At 44.0% G+C, this 18,349-nt stretch overlaps 1 protein-coding gene across 1 annotated transcript in view; it reads left to right on the top strand.

Moving 5' to 3' along the window:
• The window catches only part of LOC124616574, a 113,700-nt gene that overhangs the window by 78,761 nt on the left and 16,590 nt on the right, over positions 1-18,349 (top strand). Inside the window, exon 6 of the mRNA XM_047144894.1 lies at positions 8,697-8,875. Coding sequence (XP_047000850.1) covers positions 8,697-8,875 — 179 coding nt within the window. The remainder of the gene's footprint in view (positions 1-8,696; positions 8,876-18,349) is intronic.

Raw genomic sequence — 18,349 nt, 5'->3', positions numbered from 1 at the left:
AGGTTTAAGTAGTTCTAAGTTCTAGGGGACTGATGACCTCAGAAGTTAAGTCACATAGTGCTCAGAGCCATTTGAACCATTACATGTCCTGACTTAGTCTGAAGTACATGAATTCAGCCTTTCTTTGATCTACCTTCTTTTTTCTTACAAATGGAAAGCTATATCTGTTAGAGAAACATTATTACGAAATTTGACTCAAATAACAAAGAATTAAAACCACTATTTTTTTCATTCATGCAGACATCGAATGCTCGCTGCAACGAAGCGCTGGTAACGAAATCGCTGTGCAGAATCCACCTTGAATTACATTCTTTTTACAGTGACGAATGTTCAGAGTTTCAGCTTTATAGATATGTGGGTTACACAGAATCGTTTAGGAACAGCTGTATCTGGTTACACAGTGCAACTGTTGTAAAACCACGCCCGGGTTCCCGGGTTCGATTCCCGGCGGGGTCAGGGATTTTCTCTGCCTCGTGATGACTGGGTGTTGTGTGATGTCCTTAGGTTAGTTAGGTTTAAGTAGTTCTAAGTTCTAGGGGACTGATGACCATAGATGTTAAGTCCCATAGTGCTCAGAGCCATTTGAACCATTTTTTTGTTGTTGTACAACGAGCAAATGATTATTAATCCCAAAGGGGAAAAGGTGTGATAAATTTGTCAAGTCTGCTGGGAACGCTTAAGGAGACCGACATAAAACACCGAAATCATAGTAGTTTTACAGGAGAATTTTGTGAAGCTGTACATGATAGATTCAAATCACGTACCTAATTTAACAGTACACGTTATGTTTCTCAATCTAATGAATTATGATGGACACTTGATTATCATGAACCTATGGTGAATGAGCGGAAGATACAATTAAAATAGATCCAGTCCAAGTTTCTGTGTTTGAAAAATATAAAACATGGCTTTTCCATGAAGGTCAACAAAACGGGGATTACATTATCGTCGACGTACCGCTTTGCTGTAAGGGTGCCGGGGATGAGAATCAAGGGGGCCCCACTACAAAAAGAAATGTTCTGTCAGACCATCACTTTTGGTTCTCTGGCAATATGGCGACTAACAGTCAGGATGGTAATCACATTAACCGCCAGACACGTTTTTTGCCTGGAATCTCATTAACTTGAGTATAATTGTTATCAGTGACGCGTCCAGCTTCGAAATGAGCCCCGATGAGCAGAGAAGTTCAATCCGAGTGAGGATTATCATTTATGTAGTCGTGGCCAGCTTCCTTCAGTTAAGCTCAACAATTATTAACTTTATTAGGTATAACCGACAAAGTCGAGCATCAGATCCCACTTACTGGCCAGACTATGGTGTGAACTCTCCTTACTGATTATCGCCATCCAAAATGCAGCAGTTAAAGAAGGTTATTGAGATGTTACTTGTAGAGAGAGTATGATTCTGCGTCGCCCATTCTTTTCGTCCTCAAATGCAATGGTAAAGATTAGAGGACTGTTGCGGACCATCGAGCCCTGAAACAGAATGTTGTTTTAAAGTCGACGCCCTTGCCTGATTTACACATGTACTTCACTTACTTTGCAGAAGCGCGCGATTTCACAGTTTTGGGTCTGAATCAGCCACTATAACTGCAACCGACGAATCGAAACTTCTGATTGTTTTCTGTATGGATTGCAGCATGTTTGGGTTCAGCAGAATTCGGTCTGGTTGACAGTGGGTGCAGCTCTTTTACCACTTTTGCCAGATACCATCTTGCGTGAGGTGTATAATTACCTTGGTGACATAGTTTATAGGAAGTGGGATCAGCAGTCGGCCCCACGAGGATTAGTTTGGCTGGTGCTGAGAATTTCTTCTTGGGTCATCTGGTTTATACCAATGGCATTAAGACTGATAATGAGCACATCATGGCCATTTGTAATTTCCCATCAACTCAGGATGAGAAACAAGTTGCTCGGTTTATTGGAATGGTGAAACTTTTCAAGAATTTCATTTCAAACCAATGGTGGAAAGACCAAGTCACTCAATGGAGGTAATAGAACTTCGTCACCAAGTACGAAAAATGGGTTTAGTCCACATTAACAACAGGAAATTCTCCTTAAGCAATTTTCCAACAAGACCACTTACTCCCATTAACTTAGAACATTATGCTGAAAAAATTTGTCCACATCGTGTATCTTTGAAGAATGTGTATAACGTTGTGTATTATTTCTGTAGCTTCAACAGATTACCACCTCCTCCAAAAATAATAAGGCGTTTCAAAAATTGTACAGTGAAGTATAATTACAAAATGATTCAATACCCTAACAGCCCAAAGTTTGCTTTGCTTTCTTAAAAGTTTCTGAATTCTAGACAAATTAGAAAGTGTTTTAGCTCATACTGATAGAGTCACAATAGATGCCATCGAACGTGGTGTAACATGTAATCTATCGATTAAAAACCCAGATACAATTGCTGTCTTTAAGGCCACATTTATTTTATATCATCACGGATACACAACTATGTTCCTCATCGTATTTCCATGATGAGGACACTGGACTCGTGTTTAGAAGGATGACGTTCCAAATCCTCGTCTGGCCATCGAGATTTAGGTTTTCTGTGAGTTCCCTGAATCACTTAAGTCAAATGCTGGGGTTGTTCCTTTTAAAGGGACAATTCATTTTTGCCAGACCATTATTCTGAGCCTAAACTCCATCACCGATTACTTTACTGAGCATGAAACTTAAAACACTACTCTTCCTCCTTTTCTCTTTTAAAAGTTAGTTACCTACAATTCCATACCGAATAATATGCTGAAAAACAGTAACTTCTACTTTTATCATCAGACATGTGATCAGGAAATTATGAACAGAGTTACTTCAAAAATTGTAATTTATGAACTCTATCACATTATATCTGCGTTTTCGATGGAGACAGTGTCGTATAACAAAAATGAATACGAAGATGATGAAAATAAAAGAAAAAGAAAATCAATATTAGACTGAAAATCACCGACAAGAAAAATCTCAAACCATGCTAGATGAGTCGTATTCTATTTTTAACGTATATATTTATTATATTTCCATAATGACGCTACAGCTCACACGTTAAATCTATTCTGGCCTGCTGTACCAATCATTCTTCCATTTATATGCCATTTGTTGTCATATACGTTTCAGAATTGAGAATATCGTTTAGAGATAAAGACAAAGGTGTTGCGTATTTCGATGGCGAAGAAATAACTGATTAAATTTAAGGAAACGTAATGGGTATCATATGCATATCTGAAATGAATAAGACGAAGAAGAATAAGAAGAAAGTAAAAAGTATTGACTCCTCGTAATAGACATGTACTACCATCTCTAGAACACTCAGTGCTAAGAATACTGACGTCATTCCCTGTGAGCTCTCATTGGACACTGCGCTGAGTGAGAAGATGAATAGCCTACTGGCCATTAAAATTCCCACACCACGAAGATGAAGTGCTACAGACGCGAAATTTAACCGACAGGAAGAAGATGCTGTGATATGCAAATGATTAGCTTTCGAGAGCATTCACACAAGGCTGGCGCCGGTGGCGACACCTACAACGTGCTGTCATGAGGAAAGTTTCTAACCGATTTCTCATACACAAACAGCAGTTAACCGGCGTTGCCTGGTGAAACGTTGTTGTGATGCCTCGTGTAAGGAGGAGAGATGCTTACCATCGCGTTTCCGACTTTGATAAAGGTCGGATTGTAGCCTATCGCGATTGCGGTTTATCATATCGCGACATTGCTGCTCGCGTTGGTAGAGATCCAATGACTGTTAGCAGAATATGGAATCGGTGGGTTCAGGAGGGTAATACGGAACGCCGTGCAGGATCTCAACGGCCTCGTATCTCTAGCAGTCGAGTTAACAGGCATATTATCCTCATGGCTGTAGCGGATCGTGCAGCCACGTCTCGATCCCCGAGTCAACAGATGGGGACGTTTGCAAGACAACAACCATCTGCACGAACAGTTCGACGACGTTTGCAGCAGCATGGACTATCAGCTCGTAGACCGTGGCTGCGGTTCCCCTTGACGCTGCATCACAGGCAGGAGTGCCTGCGATGGTGTACTAGACCACGAACCTGGGTGTACGAGTGGCAAAACGTAAATTTTTCGGATGAATCCAAGTTCTGTTTACAGCATCACGATGGTCGCATCTGTGTTTGGCGACATCGCGGTGAACACACATTGGAAGCGGGTATTCGTCATCGCCATACTGGCGTATCACCCGGCGTGATGGTATGGGGTGCCACTGGTTACACGTCTCGGTCACGTCTTGTTCGCACTGACGGCACTTTGAACAGTGGACGTTACATTTAAGATGTGTTACGACCTGTGACTCTACCCTTCATTCGATCCCTGCGAAACCCTACATTTCATCAGGATAATGCACGACCGCATGTTGCAGGTCCTATAAGGGCCTTTCTGGATACACAAAATGTTCGACTGCTGCTGTGGTCAGCATATTCTCCAGATCTCTCACCAACTGAAAACGTTTGGTCAATGGTGGCCCAGCAACTGGCTCGTTACAATACGCCAGTCACTGCTCTTGATGAACTGTGGTATCGTGTTGAAGCTGCATGGGCAACTGTACCTGTACACGCTATCAAAGCTCTGTTTGACTCAATGCCCAGCCATATCAAGACCGTTATTACGGCCAGAGGTGGTTGTTCTGGGTACTGATTTCTCAGGATCTATGCACCCAAACTGCGTGAAAATGTAATCACATGTTAGTTCTAGTATAATATATTTGTCCAATGAATACCTGTTTATCATCTGCATTTCTTCTTGGTGTAGCAATTTTAATGGGCAGTAGTGTATTATGATGTATTACTCAATGTGAGGGGAAAAAATTAGCATTGTCGACTTTATTATTCGCTTCTAATAACGCGAGTATAAGAGGCGATCAAAAAGTTTCCCATCGAAGGCCGCATTAACCCTTGTCTACATGTCTTTGCTTGTATACCCGCATCGGAGTCGCTCCGAATTGCATATACGCTGCAGCAACGCGCTCAAACGGAAACTTTTTGATCTCCCCTTGTATAAATCATTGAGCCAGTCAGTTTTCGTACACAATGATTCCATGCGATTGAGGTACAAAATGAGAATACTTACCTGCTTCCTTGTAACAGTCGCCTCTGCACTGAAGGGAGAGCCCTTAATGAAACACGATTGCCGAAAGCCACCGACATGGGCATAAATAACAACTGTACAGATCACTTGTTTTCAAAAATTCAGTACTGTCTGAATACCCAAATTATTAATCATGTGCGCAGCCAGGGATCGCAATACTGATGACAGGGTATTAATGTTTTACCTCGAAGGATGCAGTCGCGTTGCAGAATACTAGTTGGCAATGGTAGATGAAATTAAAGATGTAGTTGGTGAAGATGGAAGTGTTGCCTCCTAATCCCACTCAGTAAGGTACACAGTAAGGTACTCAGTAAGGTTCACTGAAGATTACATGAAGATTATTTTAAACGCTACCCTTGATCTTGCATTGACTGACAGCAAATAAGACACTTATTTTATTATTACACCTAAATCAAACACCAAGCCTAAATTTGTGGTTGCAAAAATGTACTGAGGTATTAAAAAAATACGAGTGTCCGGAAAGGACCAAATATCAGTATGGCATTCCATCAATTTGAATTTAATTGAATGTGTTGCACAAGAAATTATTACATGGACGAGACAAGTTAAATTCGGTATAGCTCTTGAAACAGCAGTATACGTAATTTCAGTTTTTCAGTCAAACAAAAATTCGATTTCCGAGAACTGCAGCAAATTCCATGCAACAAACATATCGGACGTAGGAACTGAAGATATTAGCCGCCATTGGCCACATATTTGAATCAGGGGGTCAAGTTGAAGATCTGTGCTGCACTGGGATTCGAACTGAGGTCTCCTGCTTATTAGGCGGATGCGCTGACTGCTACGTCGTCCGGACACAATGGTCACCACAACCTCGCGGACTACCCTAGCATTTTCAACTTTCCCCACTGTTGCGAATCGATGCTCACTGGCAGCTAATGTCTTGAACTCCTTTCTATCTTGAGTCTTAGTGGCTGCAGTATCAAAATTTATATCAAACACCATATACACCGTATACAAAAGTTGACGGAGTTGAAGCTACTACTGATTAGTCTCAGTATCCTGAAGAAAACCATTCAGTCGAGTTTTGCACAAAGATTACTGCACAAGCGAATGACATGTACTGCAGATTTCAGTGGCTGTGCTGTGGTGAGAGAGGACAAAGGAGAAATTACTTCATGAGTCGTACAGAGCTACGAATGTGCACCGTAAATTTCGTCTATTGTTCGCGCCAAGATGAAGAAAAATTAAATCGTCTGTTAAATGATAGAAGTATTGAAATGTAACCGGAAACACAGTGCAGAAGAAACACGCTAGCATATTACACTACTGGCTATTAAAATTGCTACACCACGAAGATGACGTGCTACAAACGCGAAATTTAACCGACAGGAAGAAGATGCTGTGATATGCAAATGATTAGCTTTTCACAGCATTCACAAAAGGTTGGCGCCGGCGGCGACACCTACAACGTGCTAACATGAGGAAAGTTTCCAACCGACTTCTCATACACAAACAGCAGTTGACCGGCGTTGCCTGGTGAAACGTTGTTGTGATGCCTCGTGTAAGGAGGAGAAATGCGTACCACCACGTTTCCGACTTTGATAAAGGTCGGATTGTAGCCTATCGCGATTGCGGTTTATCGTATCGCGACATTGCTGCTCGAGTTGGTTGAGATCCAATGACTGTTAGCAGAATATGGAATCGGTGGGTTCTGGAGGGTAATACGGAACGCCGTGCTGTATCCCAACGGCCTCGTATCACTAGCAGTCGAGATGACTAGCATCTTATCCGCTTGGCTGTAACGGCTCGTGCAGCCACGTCTCGATCCCTGAGTCCCAGATGGGGACATTTGCAAGACAATAACCATCTACACGAACAGTTCGACGACGTTTCCAGCAGCATGGACTATCAGCTCGGAGACCGTTGCTGCGGATGAATCCAAGTTCTGTTTACAGCACCATGATGGTCGCATCCGTGTTTGGCGGCATCGCGGTGAACGCACATTGGAAGCGTGTATTCGTCATCGCCATACTGGCGTATCACCCGGCGTGATGGTATGGGGTGCCACTGGTTACACGTCTCGGTCACCTTTTGTTCGCATTGACGGCACATTGAACAGTGGTCGTTACATTTCAGATGTGTTACGACCCGTGGCTCTACCCTTCATTCTATCTCTGCAAAACCCTACATTTCAGCAGCATAATGCACGACCTCATGTTGCAGGTCCTGTATGGACCTTTCTGGATACACAAAATGGTCGACTGCTGCCCTGGACAGCACAATCTCCAGATCTCTAACCAACTGAAAACGTCTGGTCAATGGTGGCCGAGCAACTGGCTCGTCACAATACGCCAGTCACTACTCTTGATGACCAGTGGTATCGTGTTGATGCTGCGTGGGCAGCTGTACCTGTACATGCCATCCAAGCTCTGTTTGATTCAACTGCCAGGCGTATCAAGGCCGTTATTACGGCCAGAGGTGGTTGTTCTCGGTACTGATTTCTCAGGATCTATACACTCAAATTGTGTGAATTAATCACATGTCAGTTCCAGTATAATATATTTGTCCAATGAATACCCGTTTATCATCTGCATTTCTTCTTGGTGTTGCAATTTTAATGGCCAGTAGTGTATATAAAGGTGGTGCGGGTAAGGTGGGAATTTGGGTCCTACGGGTGGTGTGCTAGGGTAGTCCGTGCGGTTGCAATGGCCATTGTCTCCGGTTGGCTCAGTGTAGCCGGCATGGTAGCTCAGCGTGTTCGGTCAGAGAGTTACGTACCCTCTGTAATAAAAAAAAAACTGAGTTAATCGATCATCAACGAACTTAATCGGATGTGTCAGTTTACACTCTCTGTACAGAGAGTCGATCCTCTGCAGGTCTTCCTGTACATAAATGTAAATGTCGTGGGACTAGGGCCTCCCGTCGGGTAGACCGTTCGCCTGGTGCAAGACTTTCGATTTGACGCCACGTCGGCAGCTTGCGCGTCGACGGGGTTGAAATGATGATGATTAGGACATCACAACACCCAATCCATGAGCGGAGAATATCTCCGACCCAGCCGGGAATCGAACCCCGGCCTTTAGGATTGACATTCTGTCGCGATGACCACTCAGCTACCGGGAACCGACAGGTCTTCCTATATGTCGCCACAATTTTTCCTAGCGTACCGACTTGCTTGCACACAACAGCGTCATCCGCAAAAGCCTCACGTAACTTCCGACTTTATCTACTAGATCAATTATATATATTATAAAAAGTAATGGTTCTGTAACAATCCCCAGGCGGACGTCCGAAATTACTTTCGCGGCTGAAGACACATTCAGAATGAGACACCGTTTTCTATTTGCTGGAAATTCTTCGGTCCAGTCACACAGTTGGTCTGACATTCTGTATACTCGTATGATCTTATACTGTGTACAGATCTCTTTATGAGAGGAACAAATATTTTGGCTTATTTCAGTAACTTGTATCATACTTTTTCACATTACAGCTGGTAATTTTATGAATGTGTTGTCTATAATAGACAAGTGAATAATAATTATCATATTTTAGTTGAACTTTCAATTGTAAATTTATCCTCTTCCACGACTGTTAATATCACAATGAAAATATCTTTGATTTGCTCCACAGGGCAAGAATATGTCTGAATATCAGTTGACAAGTTTACTTAAATATGTAGAAAAGCTGTGGAACCTATTACATGTGCGTACAAGCGGATGGTTGGAAGATTTTAATGATGTTATTGATGAACTAAGTAATACCCTTCTGAAGAAAAGAGTACAGGAGACTACATGGGAGTTTCCAATCAGGTGTGTATCAGTCGACATTAAGAATATAGGAGTGTGTCCAGTTCAGAGCAATTAATTATTTCTTTAACTCAGTAACAAGATGTGCATTACATTTGACTTACTTTTAATGTCCGCAATTTTTTTCTTAGAAAATTAAATTTCTGTCTCCATTTCCTTACTGAGTTACATGAAACTATTAAATAGTTATATCAACAATGCAGGAAAAGACAGATTGCTACTTATCCCCCTTCACATGTAACCACCCAGTGGTCACCTTCCAGGAGTTCTTTACCTCCAACTTAGGCTCACCATCCTTTCCCAGGTGCCTTCCTCAGTACACAAACTTTTCAGTAGAAGATGGAACAGTCATACACAACCTCAAAACAAATCCTGGCCTAATCATCCTACCTGTAGACAAAGGTTCCACCACTGTTGTTATGAATTGCAATGACTAACTGCAGAAGGCCTCAGCCAATTATCTGACTCCTCCACCTACAAACTCTGGCAGAGTAATCGCATTCCACATGTCCTACACAAACTCCAATCCCTGCTTAAAGCCTTAGGCCCTTTCCGGAACATCTCGCCTGAATCCATTTCCCTCCTCACCCCTATGACACGCCACACATCCACCTTCTACATGCACCCCAAAATCAACAAACCCAACAATCCTTGATGCCCCATTGTGGTTGGTTGTTGTGCCCCCCACTGAAATAATTCAGCCTTCATTGACGAACACCTCGAAACAGTTACCCATAATCTAGCCTCCAACATAAAAGACAAAACCGACTCTCCAGCATCCCTACCCCTCTACCTCCAGGATCCCTACTCATCTCTGTTGATGCCACCTCCCTACATACCAACATCCTTCATGCTCATGGTCTTTCCAGTGTTAAACACTACCTTTCCCAACGTCCTTTAGACCCCAAACCCACTGCCTCATTCCTTACACACCTTACTAACTTTATATTGACCCACAACTACTTCTCATTTGAAGGGAAGGCATATAAACAAACCTGTGGCACAGCCATAGGCACCTGCATGGCATCCTCCTGTACCAAACTATTTGTGGGCCACCTAGCTTACCAAGACACCAAACACCTTGCCTGGTTCAGGTTCATTGATGAATCTTCATGATCTGGACTCACCCTATCTTCGTTCCTTCACAACCTTCTCTCTCATTCACTTCTCGTGGTCCTCCTCAACCCAGTGTGATACTTTCCTAGATATTGACCTCCTACTCTCTGATGGCTCCATCTGCGCCTCTCTCTACATTAAACCCATCAACCCTCAACAGTAACTACCTTTTGATAGCTGTCAGCCCTTTTGCACCGAAAAATTCGTCCCATGTAGCCTAGCTACCTGGGCACAGCGCATCTGCAGTGACAAAAACTCCCTTGCTCAGTACTCTGAGGGTCTCATTAACACCTTCACAGACAGGCACTATACGCCAGACCGAGCCTGCAAACAAATCTCGCATGCCATTTCCCCTCACACCCCGAATTCTCCCACCACCCTCAAGAACTAGCCACAAAGGATTCAAATTCAAATGGCTCTGAGCACTATGGGACTTAACATCTGAGGTCATCAGTCCCCTAGAACTTAGAACTACTTACACCTAACTAACCTAAGGATATCACACACATCCATGCCTGAGGCAGGATTCGACCCTGCGACCGTTGCGGTCGCGCGCTTCCAGATTGAAGCGCCTAGAACCGCTCTGCCACACCAAATGGTGCCACAAAGATGTGTCCCCATCACCCAGTACTACCCTGGACTGCAACGACTGAACCACATCCTTTGCCAGGGCTTTGATTACCTGTCATCATGCCCTGAATTGAGGTACATCCTACACAAGATACTTCCCACCCCTCTTAAAGTATGTCCCATCACCCACCCAATCACCACATTTTAAACCATCCTTATGCCACTCCAAATCCCAACCCCTTGCCACAAATATCATATCTGTGTGGAAACCAAGGTGCAAAACCTCCCCAATCATGTCACAGGTTTATCCTATCCCATCAGGGGCCAGGCCACCTGTGAAAGCAGTTATGTCATTTACCAGCTTGCTGGAGTCATTGCACACCATTTTGTATTGGTGCTGTCCACCAAGCTGAATGGCCAGTGTCAAACTGTGGCCAAGAGCAAAGTAAAGCACCTTGTGGCACAACATGAAGCTGAACGTAACACACTTCATTTCAACAGCTGCTTCACTACGCAAGCCATCCGGATCCTTCCCTGCACCACCATCTTCTCTGAACTGGACAGATTGGAATTACTTACAACACATTCTCCACTCCCATAATTATTCCGGCCTCAGCCTACAGTAAGACAGTGTCCCCACACCCTCCACCAAACAGTTTCCACCCTCTCTGTCCTGTCATCTCCTCCCCATTCTCAACTCCCACGCTTGTTTATTTTCAACCCTCTACCAACGCATCTGCCAGTCTTTCCCTGCTCCTCTCCTTTTTTGTTCCTTTTTACCCCACCTTCCTGCCCCACAACCTCCTGACGCTGTGCATGTTGGCAGTCTAGTCCTGCTACATTCCACCAGACAGCCTTCGTCTCTCTTCCCACCCATACACTACTATTCCTTCTTCTCCTCCCCCACCGCCTCCAGACTGCTGTTTGCATCCCATGTTATGCTGCACTATGGCACAAGACGATGAAGTTTGCAGTCATGTGTGCATTTGGTGTGTTGCTTGTGTGAGTGTGTGAATGGTGTGTCTGTGTGCGTGTCTTTCACTCACGATTGTTGTGGCTGAAAGCTATATGTGAGTACCTTTTAATTGGGCCTGTCTGTAACTTGACGTGTACTCTGTATCGTAAGTTAAAATCTGTCTTTTCCTACATTGTTGAAATTCCTACCTGTAGATCCTGTGTTTTATAGTAAATAGTGATCTATAATTCTTCTATACCTTATACTCTATTTAGTGGTGAATCAGCATTGTTGAAAGAAAGAGTGAATGCATACAGCACAATATAATGAGAAATTAGTTCATGATTGTACGGTTTGATCTTGGCGTCCAACAGGCACCACATTTCAGCATTCAGCTATGTTCCTACTATTAGGTGAACTGACTGCTGACGAGCGATCACATGGTTATATTTCAGCCCACACACACTGCTTCTGGTGAAATAAATTCACATAATTTTACTCTCGCTATGCATAGAGTAGCAGATCTGCTTTCAGTAAGTGATTTTTGGTTCAGGATCAAAGTGTTCAAGTGAAGAAAAGGTGAAAATATGTGATCACAGGTATACATGTTGCAAGATTGTTGACTGAGTATATGGAACTATAAAAAGACCTACATTTATTAGATTTATTTACTTATTATTATTATTTAGTTTATTAGGAATACCTTCCAATGTTGTCTGATATACAATTTCCGTGGCTCTTTATCATCCCATTGATTTTCTCTTTAGTCTGTCGATCTCACCCCTGTCACTAATGCCTCTTTCCAAATTTCTTTGGCCTTCCACGTTTTGTGTGGTATGGAGGTACGCACTGATGTGTCTGATTTCACACACAACAGTGAGGAGAGGTGACTACTGTGTAGTGTGGCAACAGTCGTCGTTTGAAAGATTGGCAGGAGCACAAATGATTAGCAAACAACACACGGAATAAAATATTTACTGAACTTGCATTTCTCCAAGCATACGAATACTTGTTACAAATAATGCAGTAAGGAACGGAGTGAAGCCGATATATTAGTAACGAGTATGAGGCTCTCTGTACTAAAGCACGACTAGACAGCGATGTGTTGCATCACGTGGCGACGTGGCCCCACGTCTGTGTGGGCTGTGTTGCGGCCGCCAGCCAGCAAACACTGTGGCAGCAGAGGATGGGTGTGGCACGGAGCCGTTGGAGGCGTGGCTCAGCGGGCGTGCTCCACTGTGTTCGCCACACCCTTCATAGCCGCTCACGTCGTCTGACGGAAACTTGCGATTCCCTTGCAATCTTTGACACTCGTGGGGTGGCACTGATAAATGTTACCAAATGGACAGCATAGTCGTGTTAGGGAACCAGGGTTAATAATAGTAATAATAATAATAATAAAATGAAACGCGCACCACAAAATAATTATCTGAATAGGACGGAAAATGGTAGATGTGATGTACATGCACATACAAACAAGTTTTATAAGTGATGAGGTTTTTCTTACGTGTTAGTAGCAAAAGAGTATCTTGCTGCGTATAACGATGGAATTGTCACAAGATCGCTGCTTGGCAGTGTTTACTCGGTAATAGCCGACTCTGGCGGCTTTGCTTTCCAATTTTAGTACATTTCTTGTACACTTTCGCGGAGAGTTTTAGCTTTAAAAACAACAACCATTACATCATTGTTCCCGTCTTTTCAAGCGCCTTCGAATGACATTAAAAGTATAGATACACGAGTTAAGTTCTTCATTGCACACCCAATTACGATCTCCTTATCTCGTTTCGATACCCCGAACTATTCACGAAATAGAAGGCTTGTTATATCTTAAATGATTCTCACCATACATACTGTGTGTAACAGGTACAAGTGCAGATATTTCTGATGGTGACTGAGTACTGTGTACTGAACAACATTACACCACTTGCAGACTGATAATCGTAGCTATTACGAGTAGTTTGTTTCTAGGTTGCGTAGTACCTCAAGTTCATGCCAAAGAGAAAGCCATTAATGCTTATTTTCTCCTAGGCAGCAGGTCACGTGTCGTAGTGGGGGCAACGTGATTGCAAAACAGTCTATACTGGCACGCGTAATCCACTTAGTGGTGCAGCTATGACTGTGCGGGAAACACCAGGCTGTAAATTTTATTATGTGTTTATGGGAAGACTGTTCGACACAAAGAAAAAACAGCAATTGTGTGTACATATAAAGGTATGTATTACACATAAAAATACCTGCTGCCATACCTGTTACACCATATATAATGGGTGTAACGTGATGAAGTGCAGATATTTTTATATGTAATACAACCGAAATTTTACACTACTGCCAATTAAAATTGCTACACCAAGAAGAAATGCAGATGATAAACGGGTACTCATTGGACAAATGTATTATACTAGAACTGACATGTGATTACATTTTCAAGCAATTTGGGTGCATAGATCCTGAGAAATCAGAACCCAGAACAACCACCTCTGGCCATAACAACGGCCTTGATACGCCTGGGCATTGAGTCAAACAGAGCTTCGATGGCGTATACAGGACAGCTGCCCATGCAGCTTCAACACGATACCACAGTTCATCAAGAGTAGTGGCTGGCGTATTGTGGCGAGCCAGTTGCTCGGCCACCATTCACCAGACGTTTTGAATTGGTGAGAGATCTGGAGAATATGCTGGCCAGGGCAGCACTCGAACATTTTCTGTATCCATAAAGGACCGTACAGGACCTGCAACATGAGGTCGTGCATTATCCTACTGAAATGTATGTTTTCGCAGAGCTCAAATGAATGGTAGAGCCACGGGTCGTAACACATCTGAAATGTAACGTCCACTGTTCAAAGCGCCGTCAATGCGAACAAGAGGTGACCGAGACGTGTAACGAATGGCACCCCATACCATCACGCCAGGTGATACGCCAGTATGACGATGACCAATACACGCTTCCAATGTGCGTTCACCTCGATGTCGCCAAACATGGATGCGACCATCATGATGCTGTAAACAGAACCTGGATTCATCCGAAAAATGACGTTTTTTCATTCGTGCACCCAGGTTCGTCGTTGAGTACACCATCGCAGGCGCTCCTGTCTGTGATGCAGCGTCAAGGGTAACCGCAGCCATGGTCTCCGAGCTGATAGTCCATGTTGCTGCAAACGTCGTCGAACTGTTCGTGCAGATGGTTGTCGTCTTGTAAACGTCCCCAACTGTTGACTCAGAGATCGAGACGTTGTTGCACGATCCGTTACAGCCATGTGGATAAGATACCTGTCATCTCGACTGCTAGTGATACGAGGCTCGGTGGAGGTTCGAGTCCTCCCTCGGGCATGGGTGTGCGTGTGTGTGTTTGTCCTTAGGATAATTTAGGTTAAGTAGTTTTTTATCTTACGGACTGATGACCTTAGCAGTTAATTCCCATAACATTTCACAGACATTTGAACATTTTTGATACGAGGCCGTTCCATATTACCCTCCTGAATCCACCGATTCCATATTCTGCTAACAGTCATTGGATCTCGACCAACGCGGGCAGCAATGTCGCGATACGATAAAGCGCAATCGCGATAGTCTACAATCCGATCTTTATCAAAGTCGGAAACGTGATGGTACGCATTTCTCCTCCTTACACGAGGCATCAGAACAACGTTTCACCAGGCAATGCCGGTCAACTGCTGTTTGTGTATGAGAAATCGTTTGGAAACTTTCCTCATGTCAGCATGTTGTAGGTGTCGCCACCGGCGCCAACCTTGTGTGAATTCTCTGAAAAGCTAATCATTTGCTTATCACAGCATCTTCTTCCTGTCGGTTAAATTCCGCGTATGTAGCACGTCATCTTCGTGGTGTAGCAATTTTAATGGCCAGTAGTGTGCAACCTGATGTTTTCTGCAAGCTCTTATCCGTAGCACTAAATGGGCTATGCATTTTTCGTAGCCGGTTTCGTTTACTCGTTCACTAAGTAATCAATCCGATATTACGAGGAAATAATGTTATTTTTGATAATGCAAGTCTTTTATAAGCGGCAGGAAACTTTCCTGACGCCTCAACCGACAACCTCGAGCAGCAGGAGGCTTTGTTCAAGACTGTATTCCCCTATAGTGGCTGTCTTTCTGGATTTCCCCATCTTCTCCTTCTTCCGTTGCTCAGATGACTTCCAGAGCGACGTTGACGATTTCCTCCGATTTTTTTTCGTCAATTTGACTCACAGTACTCTACCTCCTACAAAAACGTGTATTATCTTCAGCTGTAACCCTAAGAAGGGACCATCACAAGACACCACTAGGTGTGGTGGCTGTTTCAAAGAATTTTGATACGCATACTCATCACTTACGCTTTATCCTCGTTTCTGACGGGTGGAATCTACTTTTTCATTGATGGCACCAATTTGGAGGATTTATAAGATTTACTTTTTTAAAACAATATGACAGTCTGATTTAAATGGTTTTTAAAAATACTCTATAAACTTTCGCTGTTGGATAGTGCTCTTCTTGTCAGATAATCAGTTCGGAATACACTCAGCGTCGTAAAATGGGGCACGATATTTGGAAGCTCTAGGGATTTACGCATTACGTACGACTTGTACAAGAACCGTGAGACAATAATGAAGTGCTCCGATTAAAAAGGGCAGTCTGTACATGGAAGAATCAATGATGATAGTAAAAAATGTTGCACGTCTCAGACTATAATACAGGCTGTGCCACTATATGTGACAGCGATAGCTTCATATACATTGCTACATGAGGAACCTTACTATGTCTGCCTCATTTGCTGTAAGCAACAGGTCACCGTCAATACCTCGGGTTTCATGCTGTATGAACACCTTGTCTCCATACAGAATTGCATTTGCTGTTTCCACTTGTTTTTCATCACTGGTTTTCCGTGCTCGACACTCCCTCAGTCACCGAGCAAGGTGGCGCAGTGGTTAGCCCACTGGACTCGCATTCGGGAGGACGACGGTTCAATCCCGTCTCCAGCCATCCTGATTTAAGTTTTCCGTGATTTCCCTAAATCGTTTCAGGCAAATGCCGGGATGGTTCCTTTGAAAGGGCACGGCCGATTTCCTTCCCAATCTTTCCCTAACCCGAGCTTGCGCTCCGTCTCTAATGACCTCGTTGTCGACGGGACGTTAAACACCAACCACCACCACCACCACCAGCACCACACTCCCTAAGTCAAAATTCTCTAATCGTCATCTGCTGTCTTTAGTTATTTTGCGCATTCCTTTTTACTGTGCTTTCTGTCATACATGTGCGTAATTCTTTTAAATGCGATGTGTTCCTGTATTTTGTTTTTACTTTTGGAGCAATGTACTTAAGCACTCTACGAATGCCATTCCTATTATTGGCTTGCCCCTGTCCACCTTCCCTGCTCTCTCCTAGCCTTCCCTGTAATCCATCTCGTTCCTAAATAAGCACTGCCACTTCACATGTCTCACCAGTATGTCTGTGTACCTACACGGCACCTAGCTCATACATTCATGTTCTGCACGTCACTTTCCAAAATTGTGGACAAGTTGTTATAAAAAATGGTTCAAAGGTCTCTGAGCACTATGGGACTTAACATATATTGTCATCAGTCCCCTAGAGCTTAGAACTACTTAAACCTAACTAACCTAAGGTCATCACACACATCCATGCCCGAGGCAGGATTCGAACCTGCGACCGTAGCGGTCACGCGGTTCCAGACTGAAGCGCCTAGAACTTAACACCGGCCGGCAAGTTGTTATACAAATTTGTATTGTTGTGTGCTGGTACTGTTTGTTTTTAAAAGGAGTACTGAAAAAAAGAAACGAGCCGGAAGCTAATAAATGAAAACCGCTGAAGGCATCGCAATACCAACGACACGGAAAAAGGTGTAGTCCTTACAAGAGCGCTGAGCCCCCGAATTAGTTGTTAGATCGGCGTGAACACACACTCATGTGACGCCAGAGCGGGTAGCCTCACGCCTCGACCGTCCACTGCACTCAGTCCTGCTGAAAACGGGGAAATGGAGGCTCCAAAAGAAGAGCAAATGGGTGCAGAGCGTTTCATGACAGCTGAAGGAGTCGGGGAACGTAAATTCATCGAAGTGTTGCGCCTGTGTACGGAGAGCACTGACCATTGCAAGGGTCAAGGCGCTTCAAGGAATAACGAACGTCGTTGGCCGATATCAACACAGTCTGCAACGCCATTATACACTCCCAGTACCATTGTCCAGCATGTGGATGTCTTCATTACTGACAACCGGCGAGTAGCGGCAGCCGCAGGTGTCGGAATGAACGTGGGAACTGCCATGGAAAAGCAATGCTCTCCCTACAGTTGTCCCATTCTTTGATGAACTTCCGTTCGCTGCACTCCTTCGCCTGACACGGAAAATGCCACACCACTTTGCTGTTCTTTGGAAGCCTCCATTTCGCCGTCTTCAGATCGGCTGACAAGACACACTTCTGACCCCGAAGGCTCAGAGCCACACAACAGCTTGATTACAATAACACTGTTGAGCAGTGCCGCGGCTCGCGTTGGTGCTGTTTGTAGGTTTCCGCCCTCTGTTGGAGGCCAGACGGTATCCTTTAGTTGGCATGGTTGCGGTTGTTTGTCTTCTTATCGTTTTAAGCGGCGCCACTCGTTTCGCAAGCGTTGCCTGTCCGCTAGTGGCAGCTGCGGCGGTTATCGATATGTAGGAGCTGTTGCTCTATCTTTGGGGCGACGTTGAGTGAGTGCAGAGTTGATTGGGGACTGAGGAGGAGCCAGGTCTGCACAGTGCGACAACAGTCCGGGACCGCTGGCGGCTCGCATGGACTGCCGGATTGAAGGACCGCATTTGTCACGAGGGTGCACGATCTCGTCCTAAGCCAGATCTTG

Source organism: Schistocerca americana, chromosome 5 (genome assembly GCF_021461395.2).
Source record: "Schistocerca americana isolate TAMUIC-IGC-003095 chromosome 5, iqSchAmer2.1, whole genome shotgun sequence".
Taxonomy (NCBI): Eukaryota; Metazoa; Arthropoda; class Insecta; order Orthoptera; family Acrididae; genus Schistocerca; species Schistocerca americana.
The sequence above is the reverse complement of the archived record's forward strand: the minus strand, read 5'-3'. Positions and strand labels throughout refer to the sequence as shown.